The sequence below is a fragment of the Anabrus simplex genome, chromosome 6 (assembly GCF_040414725.1).
Source record: "Anabrus simplex isolate iqAnaSimp1 chromosome 6, ASM4041472v1, whole genome shotgun sequence".
In the NCBI taxonomy this organism is placed as follows: domain Eukaryota; kingdom Metazoa; phylum Arthropoda; class Insecta; order Orthoptera; family Tettigoniidae; genus Anabrus; species Anabrus simplex.
This window is the reverse complement of record NC_090270.1, coordinates 208,716,372-208,739,017: the sequence shown is the minus strand read 5'-3', so window position 1 is coordinate 208,739,017 and position 22,646 is coordinate 208,716,372. Positions and strand designations below refer to the sequence as shown.

Below are 22,646 nucleotides of genomic sequence, written 5' to 3'. Positions count from 1 at the left end.
TTTACAGCCTTAGCACAAGTGAAGTCTGATAACTTGTGTGCCTACGCAGTCTATGCATTCACTTTAATTAAATGTAATTTAATACGGCCTAGGATTAGGAAGGAAGCAGCCATGGTACCACTCCACTCTTACCCTGGAGTTCAAATGTGTAAACTATAGAAAACAACTCCTAGGATGGTCAATAGTAGGAATCTTAATCCCCATTCTTTTTAGTGATATTCCTGAAGCTAAGTGTACCCCATTCCACTCTTTTTTTTTTTAAATATACGGTAGAGCAAGGAATTGAACCAAGGCCAAGATCAGGAAGTTATGGTAACCCCTACACCACCAGTAGCAGCAAAATTAAAGAACGAAGAGAGCACAAAATCATACAAGAAAAAGATGCACATCCTGGCAAAAGCAATTTTTTTTATTGGCCAGAAAAACTTCTGTATCACTAACAGAAACTGGGGTGAGTGTTGTTTTCTCCTTAAGTAGGTGCTAAAAATAGTGAACAATAAAATATAGAAAATGTTTTATAGATAAATCACAACTGCACATAGCAACATGTACTGGACTTCCCAATAGCACAAATGTTGCATGAAGGTTTGCAGTGTGCAAGCATTCCACTGTAATAAATACCTGGAGTATAATCAGACAAAAAATTTAGAACAAACAATTGATTACCGTCCAAGATTCCTTTTTGTGAAAAAGACTGTCAATGAATGCTTTCAACTCCATTTCGCGTTCTGAATTTATGAAGAAAATGTGTAATAAAGGCAGCAGTTGGTTTAATAGCGCAACAAGAATGAAGTTACAATTCAAACCTTAGTTGTAAATATCAGAAGAGAAATAAACTTGGTTTTATAAAAATAAACCATTCATTTTATGGATTTTACTTGAGGGAAAGTACAGCAACAATTGTATTATATTTATCCCAAGGATTAATTTACTGTATTAAAATGTAAATAATCTGCTTTAGTGCACAAAAACCTACCTACCCCCGTCCCCCCCCCCCCTCCCAATGTTTTCTCCAGGTACCAGCTAAGAAGAAAGGGGGAGAATTATATGAGAATTTTATTTCCATCCTAAGACTGCTGTAGTATTACTGAATATTTCTTTTCTTACCACTATTGGACTTTTTAAAACTGATAATGTAAAGATTTTGTGTCCTCAAAGTATAAATGCTCGATGTTCAGAATACAACATTGTAAAATATACTTATAGGAAAAACGGTGATGTGATAGGTACCAGGAGATGCAACAACTTGATTCCCTAACCTAAAGGCACTTGCACACACATTTTCAATACGTTTCTTATTGTATATAAACAAGTCTCCACGCTGGTTGTGCCTTGTGAATAACTTTTAGAAACAATCCGAGATTTCTTTTTAAGGTTGCACATCCCTACTACAGAGTTTTGTGTTATGATAGTACAATGGTATATATGTAGCCAAGTACTTTTCATGAATATTTATAGACATTCTTCTGTTCGAGCACAATGATTCTGATGTTAGGAACAACAATAAGTGGTTGATTTCCTTTTACAAACATGCGCAGCATTCCAATAAAAAGGAAAAGAACATGCTCACTTACCCTAGCCTCGGCAGCAAGAATGTAACCCCTCTCAAGGGCTTTCAACAAGTCGACGGTCTTTCCTGAAGAGGTCTCAAGCATACGACCAGACACAGCATTCACCACCTTGGTGACAGATATGGCATCTGGGAGAGGAGAGATGTTTCCAGTGGCAGCATCCTTGATCACTGTTGTAGATGGATCGATGAGGCCAGAATCGATGGCTTCTGCTAAAGTTAACCTACGCCTATCGATAACACCCGTAGAGAAGAACGGATCCATGAACCCACCTGTTGTTGGATTATAAAGGCCAAATTGTAAGCTCTCAATAAGAGAAAGGCCTCTGCGGGGAGTTGTCAAGAGACCAGACTCGATAGCAGCGGAGAGGGTATATAAACGGGAAGATGCCGAATCCAAAACATTACCTTTTTCTGCGTCCATAAGACCTTTCCTAAATGCTTCAGGGAGCTTCACAAGTTTCTTCTTTTGGCTATCCTTTATCAGTGCAGAATCTGGATCGATAAGACCTAATGAAACTGTCTCTTTCAGGGTGAGTATTTCTTTAGACTGAGGATCAGTGAATTTTCCAGTGGAAACGTCAAGATGTCCTTGCTCAATTGCAGCATCAAATGTGAGAGGCTCTCGTAAGAACACTACAGTTCCTTGTTCAAAAATAATACAGAGAGGTTTCACTTTACCTGTCTGAGGATCAAATGCTGCACGCTTATTCAAGTCAATAACACCATCCATAATTGCTTTCTTCAAAGTTCTAAATCGTCCTGTCTGAGGATCTTTCACTACAGCCGATTCAGGGTCAATCAATTCATATCTGATTGCCTCTTCAAGGGTGCACTCACGCATGGTTCGAGGATCTTTAAAGGTTCCTCGCTGGAAATCAATGGAGCCTCGCCTTACAGCCTGTTGGAATGTGATAGGTCGATCGACAGTTACTATTAACCCTCTTTCCAAGGCAGCATCTATCGTATATGCCCTCTTAGTTTTTGGATCTGTTATACGACCACGTGGAACGTCAATAGAACCATCCTCAATGCCCGAATTTACACTCTTTAGCTGGCCAGTGGAAGGATCTTTCAGTGCTGTTGTATCAGCATTTATGAGGCCATGCTCCAAAGCTAATGCTATGTCAAGCTGATCTCCCACATCTGGATCAACAAATCTCCCCACTTCTGGTCGATAGAGACCACTTCGAACAGCTTCCTCAACTGACAATGGTTTACGAGCGGTTACAATCAAACCTTTCTCTTTTGCTTCCTTTAATGTAAGGACTTTTTTAGAATCTGGAATTTTATATATACCTTTTTCATCATCTATGAGTTTTGCCTCAAATGCATCAGGCAATTTCATGTATTTCCCAGTCTTAGAATGTTTGACAATTGAGGTAAGTGGGTTAACCAGTTCTTCCTTGCAAGCATCACCAAGTGTCAGTTTCCTTCCGGTTGAGGGATGGACAAATCTGCCTGTTTCAGGGTCATATAGTCCCATAGCAATAGCCTCATACAGGCCAAATCCAGCACTCTCAATGTCCACAATGAGGCCCAAATCCATGGCTTCTGACAATGATATAGTACAGTTGGCTCCAGGTTCCTTAAAGGTGCCAACTCGTCTGTCAATGATACCAGCACGACAAGTCTCCACCAAAGACAGCAGACGCTCTGATTTTTTCTCCCAGTAACAGGGAAGTTGTGGATTGATTATAAAACGCCTAATAGCTTCATGTAAAGTAACTTTCCTTCCAGTATTGGGGTCTGTGAATTTACCAGTAGCATCATCATACAAACCTTGATGAATAGCTCTCTGAACAGATACTGCTGCCTTGCTATCTATAATTAAACCACTGTCAAAAGCCTCAGTAATACTGACTTCTTTATTACCATGAGCAAAATCTTTAACCTTGGCAGTCTCACCATCAATGAAACCATGCTTAATAGCTTCAGAGAGTGACAGCTTCTTCCAGAAACCACTCCTTGTGTCCTTAACATGAACAGAATCTGAATCAATAAGATTGTTGTCAACAGCATATGCTAGAGTTACATATTCTCCAGAAGCAGGATCCAAAAACAAACCTGTTTCTTCATCAAAAACACCTTTCATCAAAGCTTCACTTAAGGTCATGGGTCTACGCACTTCTATCAATAAGCCTTGTTCAAAAGCTTCTTGGAAATCCAATTTGCGTCCAAATTTTCCCATGCCTGTTATAGTACCAGTTCTCGAATCAACAATGCCTTCTTCAACTGCATTTCCAAATGTCATCACTTTACCACCACTAGCCTTTACTAGAGTTGATGCAGAGTCAATGATACCTCTCCTGATGGCTCTATCAGTGGGAAGTTTCTCTCTGGTTTCAGGGCTGGTAAACTTGCCTGATTTAGGATCATAAAAGCCTTTGAAAACTGCTTCAGGTAGAGAGAACTTTCTTTTGGCTGGAATAATAAGTCCTCGTTCCAGAGCATCAAAGAAATGCATTTCAGCACCATTAGTGGGATCTGTAGCAGTACCAGATTTAGGGTCAATCACACCTATCTTGATTGCTTCTCCAAGAGTAATAATATCTCCAGATCTTGGATCTTTAACTGTAAGAGCATCCCTGTTAATTTCTCCACGACGCATTGCTTCCTCCAGGGTGATTCTTTCTCCATCACCGTTGATAATCATCAGTCCCGTTTGAGGATCATAACATCCCTGAGCAAGAGCTTCCTGAAGAGACCACGGTTTTCTAGTGGTTAGCAAGTACCCTTTTTCAAAAGCAACATCAAGTGTCATTGGTGTTGGATAAGTTAGTAATCCTCTTTGAGTATCTAAGAGCCCTGTTATTGCAGCATCTTTAACAATGACTATTTTGTCTTTCTGCAAATCTTTCACACGCACTGAAGTAACATCAATAAATCCACAATCCATTCCTTCTTGTAAAGTAATATCATCACCAGAGGCTGGATCAGAAAATTTTCCTGTGCGAGGAGAATAATATTCCTGTACAATAGCATCTATGAGAGGGATACTGAATTTGTTGGTTATTATCAAACCTTTATCAAGAGCACTGTCCAAAGTAAGCAGGCTACCAGTGAAAGTATCCCTCATCTTACCAGTGCTAGGATTGACTAACTTGGTGATTAGAGCATCATCCAAAGATACAAATGTATCTGCTCTACTATCCTTACATTCTGTAACAAATGCATCAACAAGGCCTCTCTTGACTGCTTCTTCAATATCAATGTTCTGCTTTGTTAAAGGATCAGTTATTTTTCCAGTGTCAGGCTTATAAAGTCCTTTCTTTATCACAGCTTCAAGAGAAATAGGTTTACGAGGACCTGCAACCATGAAACCTTTAAGGAATGCAACTTTGAACTCTACTTCAGTACGAGTTTCTACATTAACTATGACTCCTCTATGGAGATCTACAATGCCAATTTCTACAGCTTCAGACAGAGGAAGAATGTCATCATTTTCTGGATTACGAATGCTAACAGAACTTGGGTCTAAAATACCAGTCTTAAGAGCCTCCACAATAGAGAATGTTTGTCCTGTTTTCGGATCTTTCACATCACCAGACTTTGGATCGTACAAACCATCTTCCACAGCTTCTTGCAAAGTTAAAGCTGGTTGTGGTTTCTTAGGCACAATAGGTTTTGCCACCTTCAATTTAACAGGCTTCTCCACTATCCAGCCTAATTTCACTGCTTCGAAGAAAGGTACCTTTTTACCAGTTCTGGGATCAACTATATGACCTGTATGTCTATCAATAATAGGAATTTCCAATGCTTCTCTTAGTGTTACATACCTTTCTGGTCTACTGTCTAAATCCTTCACATACACCACATCTGGATCAAATACGGTATATCTCAAAACTAAGTCCTCAAATCTAAGAGCTTCTCCAGTCTGAGGATCAACAAATGTATCTGAATTGAGATCATAAACACCTTCTAAAGCCAACTCTTCAGCATTAAGATATTTTGTTACTGTGATTTTATACTTTGTTTTCTCATCCACTAACTCAACATTTGTTTTGTTCGTAATATCTACAACCGCTGCAAGAGTCACAAAATCATTATCTAAAGCTTCTTCAATAGGCATTTCTCTCACTCCTTCAGGTGTTGCTACAGTTATCTTACAGGTCTTAGGATCAATGTGCCCCATAGCAATGGCTTGCTTCAATGGCATTACATCAGTTGGAGATACAACAGATGAGTGAGTATCTTTTGTTGGAGATGGTGTTCTAGCCTTTGTCTTAATTGTTATAGTTGCAGGAACTTTCTCTTTTTCTGGACTCTTTGATGGAGTCCTCTGTCTCTCAACAGATTTTGTAGGAATGATTTTACTGTCTTCAACAGGTGCAGGAGTTCGTGCAGGACTTGTTCGTACAGACGTTTTGTCTTTTGTTGGACTAGTACGCCCCATTTCTTTCTCTGGACTCTTCTTATCTCCTCTGCTCCTCAGCCCCTTCACTGCATCAGCTACAGCCATACCAGCAAGTACTGGAGCACCTACTATAGCCAAAAGACCCATTTTAGCTGCTTCTTTCACATTGACAGTCATACCTGTTTTACGATCTTTCACACGCCCAGTCTTTGGATCAATTAAGCCTTTTTCCACTGCCTCCCTGGTGGAGACTGGCTTTCCATTACTTACATCATACACTATTGATTCAGGATCAATCAATCCAGCATCAAGAGCCTCCTTGAAAGTGTATGCCTTGCTGGGTGATAGAGGGTCCTTAAATTTCTTTGTTTTGTCATCATAAATTGTCTCAAAAGCTTCCAATATATTCATTTTCTTCTTCTTCTTTGTGGGTGATTTTCTGGGATCTTCAGCTTCTGTAGAGGCATCCAATAGTCCATCTTTGATAGCTTCTGCTATGGGCATAGTCTTCCCAGTGTCAGGATTTGTGTATGTTCCAGCATCCAAATCAACCAAACCCTGTGCAATAGCATCAGAGAAGGACATTTTAATCTCACGAGTTGTAAACTCTTCCTTCGTCTCAGATTCATCTTTGACAATACCTCTCCTTCGAGCTTCTTCTATTGGAATAACTTCACCTGACTGTGAATGTTTTACCTCATTCGGTCCAATTAGAATATAACCATGCTGGAGTTCAATTGTTTTAGTGGTGATCGTATGATAAGAAGTAACAGTTTCAGTCACTGCAGTTACTGTACCACTTGGTTCAAATGAAGTCAACTGAGGAACTGGCTTAATGACTAGAAGACCACTCTCAACGGCTTCTGACACAGGGATTTCTTCCCCTGTCTTTGGATTCTTAAACGTTGCTTTCTCACTGTCAATGAGATTTCTCTCTAACGCTTGAGTTACTTCCACACTATACGGTGAAACAGGATAAGGCAAAGCCATAATAAAGTCTTTTTTGATAGCTTCCTCAATTGGTGTCCGTTCCTTAGTTATTGGATGTACTATTTCCTTCTTTATGGGATCAATGAGACCACGTCTCAATGCAACAGGGAATGTCATACCAGCTGGTGGAAGACCTTTCAGAACAGTAACACCCACGGAAGTAGAAGGCTGGAACATTTTTAAATCTTGGGCTGCAGTAAGCAAGTCAACTGGACCATCAAAAGTATTGACTCTGGATTGATCTTCATCAACTATTCCTTTCTCAATGGCTTGTTCCAGAGTTACTTTATTCTTAGTTCCTGGCTCCACAAGCACAGATAAAGGATCTACAATCTCACAAACAACAGCTTCAGAGAGAGAAAGATGAACTCCAGTTTCAGGGTGCACAATTTTTCCACTCTTTGGATCAATAAGTCCTTGTTCCATAAGTTCAGGAATGGACAAGCTTCTTGCAACAGGTATGAGAAGTCTAGCAGATTGACCAGAAGAATCCAAAATGCCACGATCCATTGCTTCTTTAATGGTCAACACATCACCACGCTGGGGATCTATTATGGCTCCCTTGTTGCCATCTAGTTTCTTCAAAGCTACAGCTTCAGCAAGGCTTAAGCTCTCGCCAGATGTTCCAGTAAATGTTTCAGGCCTTTCTAATATTTCTGCTGTTTGCTGATCAATCAAGCCTGTTTCTACAGCATCTTTTGGTTTCACTATCTTCTTACGCATTTTCTGCAACACAACAGGTTTAGCTTCACGTTCTGGACTTTGTGAGAATGAGCGTGCACGTCCAATGGCCACTTTATATTTTGGTTCAGTTGTCACTCTTCCACGTGTTCTTTCACCAGCTGAAGGCCTGCTTGGATCATCATCATCAAGAGAGATTGCAGTTGTACCAAGAATTCTGACAGGTTTTCCCTTTCCATCCAAACCTTCTTGTGTCACCTGTGCAGTCAAATGCTTCAAGTCTTCTGATGAAATAAGTCCCTTCTCTACTGCCTGCTCAGCAGTTATCTCCTTGCCAGTAGTTGGATCTTGTATAACTACAGATGTAGACACAACTTCTGTCCTGGTAGTGACAACATGCTCAGGTGATGTTCCATCAAAACTCTCTGTGACTGCTTCATAACTTCTTAGTGTATCTTCATCAATGAGTCCTCGTTCAAATGCAACTTGTACAGGAATCTCCTCTCCGCTAGATGGATCAACAACTAAAGCCTTCTTAATAGTTTTAACAGCCTTTGCTGCAGCAACCAATGGTGCTCCTAAAACAGCAATAACTCCAAATTTGGCTGCCTCAGTCAAAGATATTCTCCTCCCCGACTTGTCTTTAAAATCACCAGTCTCTTTATCAATAATGCCCTTTCTCATCGCTTCATTTATATTCAGATCCTTGCCGGTGTAAGGATCTTTCACCTTGACCATTCTAGGTTCAATCTTCCCTTCCTTTACTGCTGCTAAAAGATTATCTGCTTTTCCTGATTCAGTAAATATTACCAGTGCTGTGGCTGGATCATAAATTATACCTTGAGCAACTTGTAAAGGCTCCAAACTAGTGAGATCAGCTTCAGAGCTCTTTATTTCTGTGAATGTTGGGGGTCCAGTACCACTATTAACATCTGACACTTCTACCAAATCTGGCCTTCCAGAAACTTTAGTAATCTGAATAAGTCTAGGTGATGAGGAATCTTTCTCTGTCCTTCCCTCTAGGATAACCACACCTTTGTCAATGGCTTCTTTCATTGTCATCTTCTTACCTGGTTGTAAATAGTGCCCAGTTGAATCCAAAACTCTTTTCTCAACACTTCTCATAAGAGAGATCTTTCTGTTATTGTTTGGATCAATAACAAGAGCAGAAGCTGGATCTATGATTTCTAGTTTAACACACTCCTCAAAAGACACCAATCGATCTGTTCCTGGAATTATAAACAAACCTGTTACAGGATCAAACAGTCTTTGTTCAATAGCTTCAGACAAAAGCCAGCCATCAGGAGGGAGTTCAAATATTTGCTTTTCCATCGCAGCTGCCTGACGTTCCCCAGAAAGAAAATCTTCAGTGATACTTTGTTTAGATGGGGAGATCTGAGGTTCCTGAAAAAGTACTTTAGTTGGGGAAATACTCTTTGTTGGCGACTTCAGAGATTGTCTAACAGATGTGTCTGTAGTGTCCATGGGCTCAGGAGTGTAATGAGATCTAGATTTTATAGGCGATGTATTACGCTCAGGTGACTTTGTATCTTTTGATGGAGATTTGCTACTAATAGACACATCAAAAGTCTTATGTTTATCTGGAGAAGTGGGTGATTTGCCTTTAACTGGAGATCCACTAATACTTCTCTCAAACATCCTTTCCTTCACTGGAGAAATACTACGATCCTTTATGGGAGAACTGCTACCAGGAGTTCTACCTTTAACAGCATCAGGAACTCTTTCTTTTACAGGTGATGTACTACCAGAACCCTTTGTTGGTGACAAAGGACTGCCAAAACGATCTTTAACTGGGGAAACTTGTTCCACAGACCTCTGTTTTGTAGGTGAAGGACCTCTAACAGGAGAAGACTTTTCAGATGACTTTTGTCTAGTGGGAGACAAAATTTCTGCTGGCGTATGCTTGGTTAATACAGGTAGGTCACTAGGTCGTTTCCTTGCAGGAGACTGAATAGGGCTTTGAGTTGAGGGCGAACCCACTAATCCTAAATGAACTGCCTCATGTACAGGAATAACTCTGCCCGTCTCAGGATCATGGAACGTTTGAGAATGTTCATCAATAAGGCCACGTTTCACTGCTTCACCAAAAGTCATTCTTACTTCTGAAGTTGTCACACCACTTGTAGTCACAGTGACATATCGTTTAATTGTCTTTGTCACAGTCTGTGTTGTGACAGTGATTGACAATAAACTTGCAAGAAGGGAAGCCCCTTCAGGTGTAATCAAATTACGCTTAATAGCCTCATCCAATGGTACAGGTTTCTTTGTCTTAGCATCTATAATTTGCCCTGTTTTGGGGTCCAGTAGGCCCTTTACAACAGCTTCCAAGACAGTAAGCTCCTTACCTTTATCAGTAATGCCTATCTTACGGTTCAGCATCTCTAGTACCTCTGGCCGAGCCAGGTTTTGCTTTACTGCTTCATCCATTGAAATAGTTTTCCCAGACTTAAGATCTATAACATACTTAGCAGTACCTTTAGTGTTGACTATACCTTTTGCAAGAGCAATATTAAGACTAACATAGTCATTGCTGTTTGGGTCTTTGAAACCATCAATATCAAAGATGGATTTAATAGAAACTGAAGTAATAAGACCTCTATCAACTGCTTCTGGAATAGTACATATCTCACTTGTAGATGCATCCTTAAATTTACCTTCTGGCAAAATTATTCCAGAAGCAAGAGCTTCTGAGAGTGTTAACAGCTGACCATTAGAGGTATCAGTGACTGACTTTGCTGTATCTGCATCAAGAACCCCTCTTGATATACTCTCAAGGATAGTGAGTCTATCCTTATGTATCGGGCTTAAGATCTTACCTTCAGCATTTATTAATTCCAGATCACAACAGTCTTTCAATGTCATGGGTTTTACGATGAGTTGACGTCTCCGAGCTTCCCGCAATGGAAGAACTTCCTGCGAAAGTCCATGAATATATTTTCCTTGTTTTGGATTTAAAATACCAGTATCAACGGCTTCCTTTACAGTTAATTTAGTGTCAGCAGAAGCATCAACTACCTCTCTGATATTTGGATCAATAAGTCCTTTTTGAACAGCCTCAGAAAGAGGAAACTTTTCACCAGAATTACGATCTATTATCTGACCACTTCGATCATCTACCAAACCCTGAGTTAGTGCATCTGACAAAGCAATTCCACTTGGTCTTCTCAACTCAACCACTTCTTTCTCCAGAATATTCCTTGCATATGCTTCTAGTAATGTCATTCGCTCCCCTGTCTTAGGATCTACATATTGCCCTGTCTCTGGATCTATATACCCTCTCATTAATGCTTCGGCAATGCTAGTCCCTGTCCGTTTCGAGTCTGTATACGTTACCTTTACCCGCTCGTCCATACTTGTCGATGTAATGAAGCCCCTTTCGGCATCAAAGAGCTCCCTCTGAATAGCTTCCAGCAGTGATAGCTGCCTCCCTGAACACCCATCGTCTTCCACAATACCACATGGGCCTAAGAGACGCTCAGCCAATGCCGGATCTACTAAGCCCCGTGCTGCTGCCTCTTCAATGCTTACGGTTGGAGAGCGACTATCAGGTGATGTAGCTATCTGTCCAGTCCGCACATCAAGAATGCGGAGACTAATAGCATCACCCACAGTCAGAATTTCTCCCGTTGAAGGATGGATGATTCCAGGTGTTTCAATAATGTTCTCAGTTCCAATCCCTTCCTCTACCTTATGGATTCTCTTCAGAGACCTTATCTCAGAGAACTGCATACTGCTACCCATCCATTTAGAAGGAGAGTCATGCTTTGATCCTCCCAAGACAGTCTCACCATTCGTTGCTACAGAAATAGGATAGGTATTGGTCCCTCCCAACGAAGTTCTATGAACAAACACTTCAGGTTCAGTCTTAGGATATTTTATACTAGGCAAGTCATTATGATTATTTGGAGTTGTTGTGACAGTTACGGTAGCTATAGACGTTGCAGGGCGACTATCGTTGAATGTCTTGGTTGAATCAACAGCATCACGAGACGAAGTACTATGATGAATATACCTAATGACAGAAATTAACTCTGAAAGAAACTTATCAATACAATAAAATTTGAGTTACTCTGCACTACTACAAAGGTAAACTTAAACCAAAAATTACTATTTATACAACACTTGCGTGACTCACTGATTACATTCAGCAAGAAAGTGTACAATAAATAAAGAAGTATTTTGAAGAGAATATTTCCAGAAGAGAATATCTTCTGTTTACAAAAATATTTTACATGCAAACAATGTTACTTACTGAGACTGTGATGAATACTGACTGGACGATGAGAAAACGTGTGTTTCAGTATCGGTCGACTCAAAAATATTGAATTCTGTTCGGAATGTTTTCAATTGACGAGGCTCCATTTGTGAGACCAGCAACTGAAAAAAATTAATAATACAATGGTTAACATTTAAAATACCTAATTACAGTCATACATTGTCTCATGTCAAATAAAGAATAGATAGAATAAAATCAATCTTTCCTTCATTCAACTTATTTATGTAGAAACATGTAAGAAAACAAAAATTTTGTTACACTATTGTTGTTATATCAGTGGTAAAGCATTGGTTTATTTCTGTAACTTTCTGCTATCCCAATAAAATGACAAAGATTCTTCAAATTTAGTCAGGTGTGAGTTATTTTTGGTCATAGTTCACAGTTTACATGTAGTCCAGAGAATGACTCTGAATATTTTGAATATGACCAATAAGGCAATGATTATAAAATTTGCAACCAGCTGTCTTCCTAGGGACATTTTCCTTACTTTCTGAAGTGTATACCTTTTCACTGACAATGGATAAGAATAACATTGTATTGAGGGTCTTCTATTTTGTCTCTGTTTCAGAAATAAGTAGTCCCTTCAACAATCAAGAACACTTCCTTCCATTGCTAGATGGTCAGCTATTTTGTTCTGAAAAATTCCTACAAAGAGAAATCTGCTTCCCTAACTCTGCCATAAATAATATCATATTGGTCAAGATGATTCATCACTTCCCTTTTTCTATTTACCACTTTAGTTCCCGATGATCTGTAAAGTGATGAGCTGAACTGTAGAATTGGAACAGCTTTTTTTTTTTTTTAAATAACATATTGACATATGATTATTTCACTTGAAAATAGCTGCTGAATGCAAATACATTTTAGCTTATGAATGTTGTACTAGTAACCAAAAATATGTTATTTATATTGTAGATTTCCAACTTGAACTGAAGTCTTGATACAGTCTACTTTCTTGTTGTCATTATAGTGGAACCCATTTCTTTCAGTTTTGACTCAATTTATAACTGTTATGTTCTTCAGTTGGACTAAACTAATTTATCAATAAATAAAATGTAGACAATGCCTGAAAAAAAAAAAAAAAAAAATGTAACAGATTATACCTGAAAAAGAAACAATTAAACTAAATGACATGCTTCATTCTTGAAAGAACATCAGATTCTATAAAATACACATATAGATATTTATTTATTTTAATTTTTTAGCCAATACAGGACTACTTAGTCAGGATTATGGAAGTTTTTCTTCTTTTTGTCAGCCCAATACTGTTTCATCCTTTCTGAACATAATTTTCTTTCTGCTTCTGGAATCACTCTTCCTATTCTCTGCTTGTTGATTTTTGTCTGTAGTCTAGTGTGTTTATCTTTCAATATTTTGAGTGTATTGGTTTTGTATTTTAAATCTTCTACTGTCATATGCAACTCTCTCATGTCTTCTTTAAGTTCTATGATCCATCGAATAACATTCTTACTCTTCCTCTTCCATAATTTTTCAATTAGTTTTCTACTGATTCTATTTTCTGGTGACCGTATTAGATGGCCTAAGAATGATATTCATTTCTTTTTCAGGTCACAGATTCTATTTCTTTATAAACTGTCTCATTGGAAACTAGTCTCCAGACTCTGTTTACTTGATAATTTTTATTTAAACAGGTCCTCACTATTCTCCTTTCTAACTTGAGCACTCTATCTACATATGTAACTTGTGGCTGGGTGACTGTTTTGTAGTGTTTCAATTTGGTTGCTATTGAATGACACTTTTTATTATATGTATTCTTGGTAACATGCTGTGCTGTAACCAGTTTATCTATTCTATTTTGCCATGCTGGTTTCTCATTCAGGTTATATGTGGTTATTTCACCGAAATATTTAAATTTTTCTACAATTTTTATTTCTTGGTCTCCCAGCTTAAATTTGTTTGCAAGTTGAAGTTGAGTTAGCATAATTTCTGTTTTTCCAAATGAAATTTTCAAACCAATATTATGAGCTATTTTCTGTAAAGATTTTATTCGTTGTTTTGTTGAATATCATTGGCCAGAAGAGCTAGATCATCAGCAAATCCTAGACAGTTCAAATGTATGTTATCCTTCTGGGTTCCAATTTTTATATTTTTCGAGTTGTTCTTGTAACATTCCCTCATAACGTACTCTAGTGCACAGTTAAAAAGGAGAGGTGACAATCCGTCACTGTCTTAAACCAGTTGTTACCAAGAATGGTTCAGAAAATTCTCCTCTGAACTTAATTTTAGAAATTGTATTAGAGTAAGTTCAATCAATTTGATTAGCTTTGGGTGAAGTCCGAAATGTCTTAAAATTTTTAATAATGATGGTCTGTGGATGGAGTCGTAAGCTTTCTTGAAATCTATAAATGTTAGTGCAAGGGCTTTATGGGCCAAGGCACACAGGTCATTCTTTTGCCTTGACCCAATAAGCCCTTGAATCTAAGCTAGGTTTTTTCTTTTGTTCTTCAGGCTTCACAATTCCATGTTGGACTGAGAAACCTTAGCCTACAGTTAAACAACCTACCACCTAATTAGGTACCTGTAACAAAAGTATTGGAAGACGCTGAGTACAACACAGCACCGCTATTTTGTTCTTAATTGACACCACACAGAGAAGTAGTTTTATGTGTCCAACAAGATTTTAATGTGCACACCAAGTTTTTATCACATTCTAAATCTAGCACTTGAAAGTGCCGCATCCAACGACGACTATTACACGATTAACATGTTGTAAAAATACATCGCCACAATTGAATGTACGACATTCACACAAGACTTTTACATGTGCATACGCGTTACAAAAACATGCCAAATATTTTTATAAAACCCTCAATTTTTTAAATGTAAACTATTGTCAAAAAAATTGTATGTGTCACTATGATTATACATTGTTATCATAACCTAATATGTATTTTGCTAGTTTTGTAATTTAAGCTGATGATGACGCTTCAGAAATGTGTCGAAACTGGTCCCTTGAATAAAACATGTTGTAAACACTATCCTGTACAATATACACTTTGTATTGAAAAGGTGGAACCCTCACTGAAATTTCAACTTGATAGAATCTGATGATGTTCTTCCAAGAACAAAATATGCTATTCTAGTTTAATTTATTTCTTTATAATCTGTTGTGTGTTTTCTTTTTCAGGTATACAATTATAAATTAAATGGTCTACTTCTGTCCACTGAAAATCTTAAGGGAGGAGGAGACTTTATGTTTCACCCCAAGAGTGGCCACGTCTTTAACCGTGTTTGATTGCTCAGCACATAATTAGATGCGTCTGAGCCACCATCTTCTCCACCATTAACAGTAGAAAGACTGAATGAGTCGCACCACTTAGAAAGATGGGGGGTTTGAAATGGCTCTCGAGTGATATATAAAAGTTTTATTCTATTTATCTATATAAATCTAAAGATGGCGCCTGTAGTTAAACGTGTGTGAAAGTGCTCCGTAATTCGCCTACCGAATATCAAAATATATCACACATATTTACCGTGAGTGGGATCCACTAGATTTATAAATATATATATATTTCATTTTTAGTGCATCAAACATGACCCTCAAAGCTGTGAATGAGAAGATTAGTGAATTTGAAAGACGTATGTCTCAATTCCAAGGGCGCCTGGAGGAAGCTCTAACTGCTACTACTAACAATGCCACTAATCCCAAAGAGTTGTTACGTGTGCTTGAAAGTGACTTCCGTGACTTTCGAGAATCGATTTCAGCGGAAATATCCGATTTGAAGAGAAGTATAAGTGAAATTGAACACCGTCTTGAGATACAAGAAGCATTGTCAGATGAAGCGGCCCAATACAGCAGACGCAATTGTCTCCTGTTGCATGGTGTTAAGGAGACTGCTGATGAAGATGTGTACAGCAAGGCCTTGGATACCATCAGAGATAAACTGCAGATTGACCTGAATATTGAGTGCATTGATCGATGTCACAGATTAGGGCGACAACAGAGATCGACTGCTGATGTGGTGACTTCAGGAAACAGGCCAATTATCATAAAATTTCTTAAATATCAGCAACGAGATAGAGTGTGGCGCGCTAAGCGGCTGCTAAAAGGCACTAAAGTTCTTATTACTGAATCACTGACAGCTACAAGGAAGGAGATGTTCCGCAAGGCACGTGATATATTTGGAATGCGTAACACCTATACGCAAAATGGCACGATTATCGTCCTCACAGCCGATGGAAAGAAGATGCACTTAAACACTCCTGCTGAATTTAATTCTTTGATTAGACGGTCAGGCGAAATTAGCACTAGAAAATAATTATGATTGTGTTCTTGTTATTGCTAATGTATACTAGGCCAATTCTGTGTTTTAGGTTAGTTATGGTTAGTAAGTGTGTGTGTTTGTGTGAATCAGCTGGAAGTTATATTTTATGCTATGTCGAGGTAAGCCGCTATCTGTTTATTCTCAATTTCTGCCTGAGGATTTAAGTATAACAATGTCATTCACTTCTATTGCAAGCATAGACTTGGACACAGACACCACCCCTCCTTTCTCTTTGGCACCGACTTCTAGTTTTACTCCTCTTACCCCTCTCTCTTCCCAGATTCTCTCTTCAGATCTATCTGTTCGTAGTATATTAGAAACGGAAGTGAAAGCATTTCCACGCGCTTTGTTGTGTGCTCATGTTAACAGCCAATCTGTTGTAGCTCACCATGATGAACTGAAAGCTATATTTGAAAACAGTTTATTTCATATAATTGCTGTAAGTGAGAGTTGGCTATGTAGTTCAATTCCTTCCAGTATGGTTGAAATACAAGGGTATCGTATTCATCGATTTGATAGGATGAGCAGGCGTGGAGGTGGTGTGGCATTGTTTTGCAAGCTTAATCTCAGGAGTACAGTGGTAAAAACTTCTACCACTACTACAAATCCTGTTCCTGAATTTATGTTTGTTGAAATTATTATAGACACTGTTACAGTACTCATTGGGGTTGTATATAGGCCTTCAAATGCAGGGGGCATTGGTGAGTTAGAGGACGATTTAATGAGGCTTTTACCATCTTATGAACATGTGATTATACTAGGCGACTTTAATACAAATTTGTTAACTCGGACTAGTGAAACAATACGTTTTCGAAATATTTTTCTCTCCTGTGACATGACAATATTGCCCTCGGAACCAACTAACCACGTTCATACTTCCACCGTCTCTTCCGATTCACTGATTGATCTCATGATAACCAATAATCCACACAAGGTTCTTAAACACGGTCAAATACCTGTTCCTGAAATATCAACTCATGACCTTATATACTTAGCGTATTCGCTAAGAGTTCCTAAATATAGGTCGAAATACGTGACTTTTAGAGACTTTAAAAATATAGATTTCAATCACCTAAAAGAAGATGCATGCAAATGTCCTTGGGGTGACATAATTCTAATGAATGACATAGATGAAAAACTGGAAAATATTAATTCTCATATTCATGGACTTTATAATAAGCATGCTCCTAAGCGCTGTGTGAAAGTAACACGGCCGCCCTGTCCGTGGCTGACAACTGACATTAAATCTTTGATGGCTCAGCGTGATTTGTTATATAGACGTTACAAACGAAATTTATCAGCTGACACATTTGAACAATACCGTGTACTGCGAAATCGAATTAAACAAATTATCCGCAATAAGAAATTCGATTACTTCCGGCGTCTATCCAATAATATAAACGCTGGTAGTACTTGGCGACAACTTCGTTCATTAGGTATTGGAAGGCCTCCTGTGAACCATGCTAAACCAGATATACCGGTTGACGATATTAATAGACACTTTTCAACAGATTTTTTTACTCCTGAACACGATATAGTGCAGGCCACCATCAAGTCTATAATACGACAACAATCATCTGATCGTCCATATTTCGAATTTCGAACTGTTTCAGAGTCTGAAGTGAGAAGAGTACTGATTTCAATTAAATCTCATGCAACAGGGGCTGATGAAATCCCTATTTTCTTTATTACTAACATTATGGATATAATATTGCCGGTTATTACTGACCTATTTAATGCATGCCTCTCCCGTAGTTATTTTCCGACAAAATGGAAAGATACACAAGTTGTCCCAGTTCCAAAAAGGTCGCCAGCTAATGTAGCATCCGACTTTCGTCCTGTATGCATTCTTTCAGCACTGTCTAAAGCTCTAGAAAAATTGATCTATAGCCAACTTGAACAATATCTGGAAAAATATTCTCTGCATGACCCCTTCCAATCTGGTTTCAAGAAAGGACACAGCACAGGGACGGCACTGCTAAGAATTACAGACGACATTAGACGAGCTATAGATGAGCGGAAAGTGACTATACTTATTCTACTTGACTTCAGTAGTGCGTTTGACACAGTAAATATTGACATATTATTAGCGAAACTACAAAGATTTAATGAGTCCCTCTGCTATTCAGCTCTTTGCTTCGTACCTTTCCAATCGGCGACAACGTGTTGTCATAAACGGCACTACCTCAGACTGGAAGACGAAGCAAACAGGCGTCCCACAGGGATCCGTGCTTGGACCTCTTCTGTTTACTCTATATATCAATGATATATCTTCTCAGTTCAGTAACTGTAAGTATCATTTATATGCAGATGATCTACAAATATATTATCACTGTAAAGCTATTGATATTGAGTTTGGAATTCATCAGATGAATTCCATTTTAAATCTGATTAGCTCCTATTCTAATAAGAATTGTTTATTAATTAATCCTAAAAAGACACAAGCTATTATAATAGGGCAACAAAGGCAGTTAAATATCCTTAATAAGAAATTATTGCCTTCACTTTTGCTTTGTGGTGTAGCTATACCATTTCAGAAGTCGGTAAAAAATCTTGGAATTATCATAAGTGACACACTAGATTGGAGTGAGCACATAACAAGCATCTGCAGGAAAATTCACTCGTCACTTCACCCTCTCAAAACTCGCCAATCACTTCTTCCACTAAGCTTGAAAATTAAACTTATCCAGACACTCATATTTCCCATACTTAATTATTGTGATATTGTAATGATAGATGCCACCATAGAACAGACACTAAAATTACAGAGGGCAATGAACTCATGCATTAGGTTTATATTTTCAATTAAATTTTCAACTCATATCTCCCCCTATTATGAACTTCTCTCCTGGTTAAAAATTGATAAACTACGACATCTTCACGTTGCTACTCTCGTATTTCGTCTGCTGAATGAATCTAAACCCCAGTATTTATCCTCAAAGTTTAATTTACTCTCCTCCTCTCATGAACACAACACACGATCGACTACGACACTCTCAATTCCTGTGCATCGCTCATCTTCATTTAACCGCTCCTTTCAAGTGTCTGGTGCAAGGCTATGGAATTCCCTTCCAGTTAGTGTTAGGAATTGCACTTCCTTAGCTTCTTTCAAGCGGTCTTGCCGAGATTACCTATTAAATGTATAACCAGCTTGTATGAATGGCAGTATGAATGGAAGAATGAATGAGGTTAGGATTTATATTTTGTTAAATTATTTCATTATTCTGTTTTATAAAGTTTATTAGATATGTGGTTAAGTGTAAGAGAGGGCCGTGAGCCCTAACTTCGCCACAAATGAAGGCATGAAATAAATAAATAAATAAATATTATTTGTGAATACAGATGTAGGGATATATTTTCTACAGTGAAAATAAATATCAATGATCTTCCTGATTGTATATTATATTAAATATTATGTTCTAACCTCTCAGTCATATCAAAAATTCAGTTACAAATGGATGTAAAATCAACTAAAAGTCACAATCAGATATTATATACATACAAAATAAAAGTCTCTTGTGTCATTAGTTTTCTATTTTCATAAACAGTATGTCTGTGAATGAGTGCATCATCAACCTCAAAGCTTACGGACATTCTAAACAGGTGACTATTTTGATTTTCTCTTTTCTAATACATCTCTTGCAGACAACCTTTTTGCATACCTTACACACATGACCACATTTCATGTCTTTCTTGCATTTGTTGCACACCAGGCATTTCCTGTGTTTTCAGCCAGATCAAGGTTTTATATCACTATCACCACTAACATTCGTCTGCAGTATCAGTCCTTTTATTTCTGCTCTGGGTGTTTGCTGCAGTCAATTCCTCAGCAAGTTGTAGGAGAAAGTTTCTTCATAAGATCTTGATATTTGTAACCTATTTGTACAACACCCAAGCATTTATTCCTGCTAATTTGGGAACATTACTAAATGAGTACAATGGCCATCTACGTGCAGCTGGCTTGACTGTACACTTTCTGGCCATTTGGTCCACAACATCGACTCCATACTTAATTCCGTTGTAATATGTTATGGTGTCTGCTTTCTTGTTTCTGTCTGGATGAAGTGAAATGAGCACATGTACAGACCTAGCCTTGATAAATATTTGAAAGTTTTCTTCCTTTTTAGAACTTTACTCGTTAAGTTTTCACCTCCGGCAGAACCTCCCATCTTACCCGATTTATTGTGCCAAAAAGACTGGTTTCCTGGGATTTCACCTTTTCAACTAGCTGCAGTGATGCAAAAAAAATCTGTCGCAAGTGATATTCCTACCCTTGTTTATGATAGGGGCCATTAACTTCTCAACAACGTAATCACCCAAACGCACATTTTCAGGGCGCTGTTCATCCCTTCCTAGATAAGGATATACATTCAAGATGTACTTTGATTCTTTATCCATGGCCATCCAGAATTTCTGCCCATATTTGTCAGGCTTAGATGCGATGAATTGCAAAAAGTGACAGCGAGTATTGCTGCAGAACATTTACTCATCAATTGTAATACAAGCTCCGGGTTTATAGCAAATCTGACAATTTGAAATTAACCTTTCCCACAATTCTGATATCAGGGCAAACTTATTGGCTTTAAGTTTCTCTGACCTTGAGGATCTTATATCAAATCCTAAGGACCTCAAAATTTCTATAAAACGATCTCGGGACATAGCATTCTTACACAATTCAAATCCCCACCTTTTGGACCAGAGTGATTTCAAATAAAGGGTTCTCGCACAAGTTGCCTCCACGAGCATACCATATTACTAGAAATGCATCAAATTCATCCATGGTCACAGACCAGTTCTTACATTGTAGCTGCCTTTCAGCCTCTGTTTCCATATATGTCTGTGTGTTTTTGAGGATAAATCCATCCATGAAGAGTCTCTATGTACTTGTGATGAACCCATAAACAATATTTTGTTTTCCATGTGTTGCTGGACCTGACTCATCTCCAGAGTCATCTTCACGTAGTTCCTGGAGAGAAACTATTATATTGTCCGGTCTCAAACACCTTCTGTGCTCCATATTTGAGGAATCATTCGTAAAACAACCACAACAAACAGCTCAATAAACGAACTACAACAAACTGTTTATAATAAAAGTTTCACAAGCTCCTTACCACGAATGGCAGGTTGGCGAGTTTGTTCTAACCTTAACTAACGCTGATGGAGTGGTGAGGGGGTAAGTAGGTAAAGGCAGCAGATGGAGTGGGGAAAGAAGTTAACAGTCTGCATTACGCAGAGGAAACAAATTAGAAGCAAAGTTATGGAAATATGATGCAAGTTCTTGTAAAATCTAATATGGGTCAACAATGACCCTTCCGTCCTTATAGGGTATTTGAATTATAGGGGCCAACCTGTTAGCCAACCTGTTAGGGCTGGGACATCCAAATTTTAACGACAGCAAATAAATCCTAAGTGATGAAATGTCATACAGTCTGAATGAAATCTAACAAATTATGGCAACAGCAGAGTGTTGAATTCATAAAAGGGTCAAATATGACCCATCATTCTAGTGTTAAGAAGAAAGTGTAAAATTATTTCCTCTTTGCACTGATAAGGCAGCTCATTTACTATAATTTATTACTATTATTTCATCATCAACCCAAATTGGGATACTAAATTAAAAAGGGTAATATATGAACTACATGCCTAATTTTAAAGAGGAACTTCTACCTTACAGAAATGGACTTCGGATAATAATTTGGCCTGTAAGTACACTATATACCTGCAAAAGTAATACCGTAATTAGAGAGAATCAAGGAATTTACATTGAATAAACACTATGTTTATTTCACAATATTTGTCCCATCGTACATGTTTCGAGAATCAATCGTTCCCTTCTTCAGCAAAAATAATATATTCCAAAATCCAATGACTAGATTAAAATGCAAATTTAATAAGATGTTAAAACTATTATCAAAATATTAAACATAAAACCAAACAACTGATTTGCAGCTATTATTTAATGTATTTTTCTCTTCTTAAAGATCTTAAACTAACCAAACGATCCACTCAGGTAACTATGTGACACTTGTAAAATACTACAATAATTAAAATTAACACTGTAGTATGAAAGGACTCATTTCTCCTAGCATTTCTCCATCTTTACTGATACCATTTACATTTGTCCATTCAACTTGTTCTTCATTATACTACGCTAGTTTCGCTTCTTAAAATAACGCTTGTTGTTAACCTAACATTCTCCTGAGAATGTGAATATAAAGCAGCTGTGGCTAGAAATATATAGCAGAGAAGGGGAAGTAGTAGGGGTGTGACAATTCTTATTGGAAGAGCATTTGAAACCTTGATAGGAAGAAAGGACATAGATTCATATATGTAGGTGAAGAGACTATTTCAACTCAAACACCCAGTTCTTGATCCAAAGGAATTAACCATATTTAAAATCTCCTGCATGGCCAGGAAATGAAACCGGGGCCCCCTGAAATGAATGTTGGTAAACTGACTATTCAG

At 38.0% G+C, this 22,646-nt stretch overlaps 1 protein-coding gene across 1 annotated transcript in view; it reads right to left on the bottom strand.

Annotated features, from left to right (window-relative positions):
• shot (dystonin-like protein short stop) overlaps positions 1–22,646 on the bottom strand; it is a 695,338-nt gene that overhangs the window by 188,640 nt on the left and 484,052 nt on the right. Inside the window, exons 28-29 of the mRNA XM_067150176.2 lie at positions 11,872–11,996; positions 1,575–11,631 (exon numbers count right to left, since the gene is read on the bottom strand). Of these exons, the coding sequence (XP_067006277.2) occupies positions 1,575–11,631; positions 11,872–11,996 (10,182 nt within the window). The remainder of the gene's footprint in view (positions 1–1,574; positions 11,632–11,871; positions 11,997–22,646) is intronic.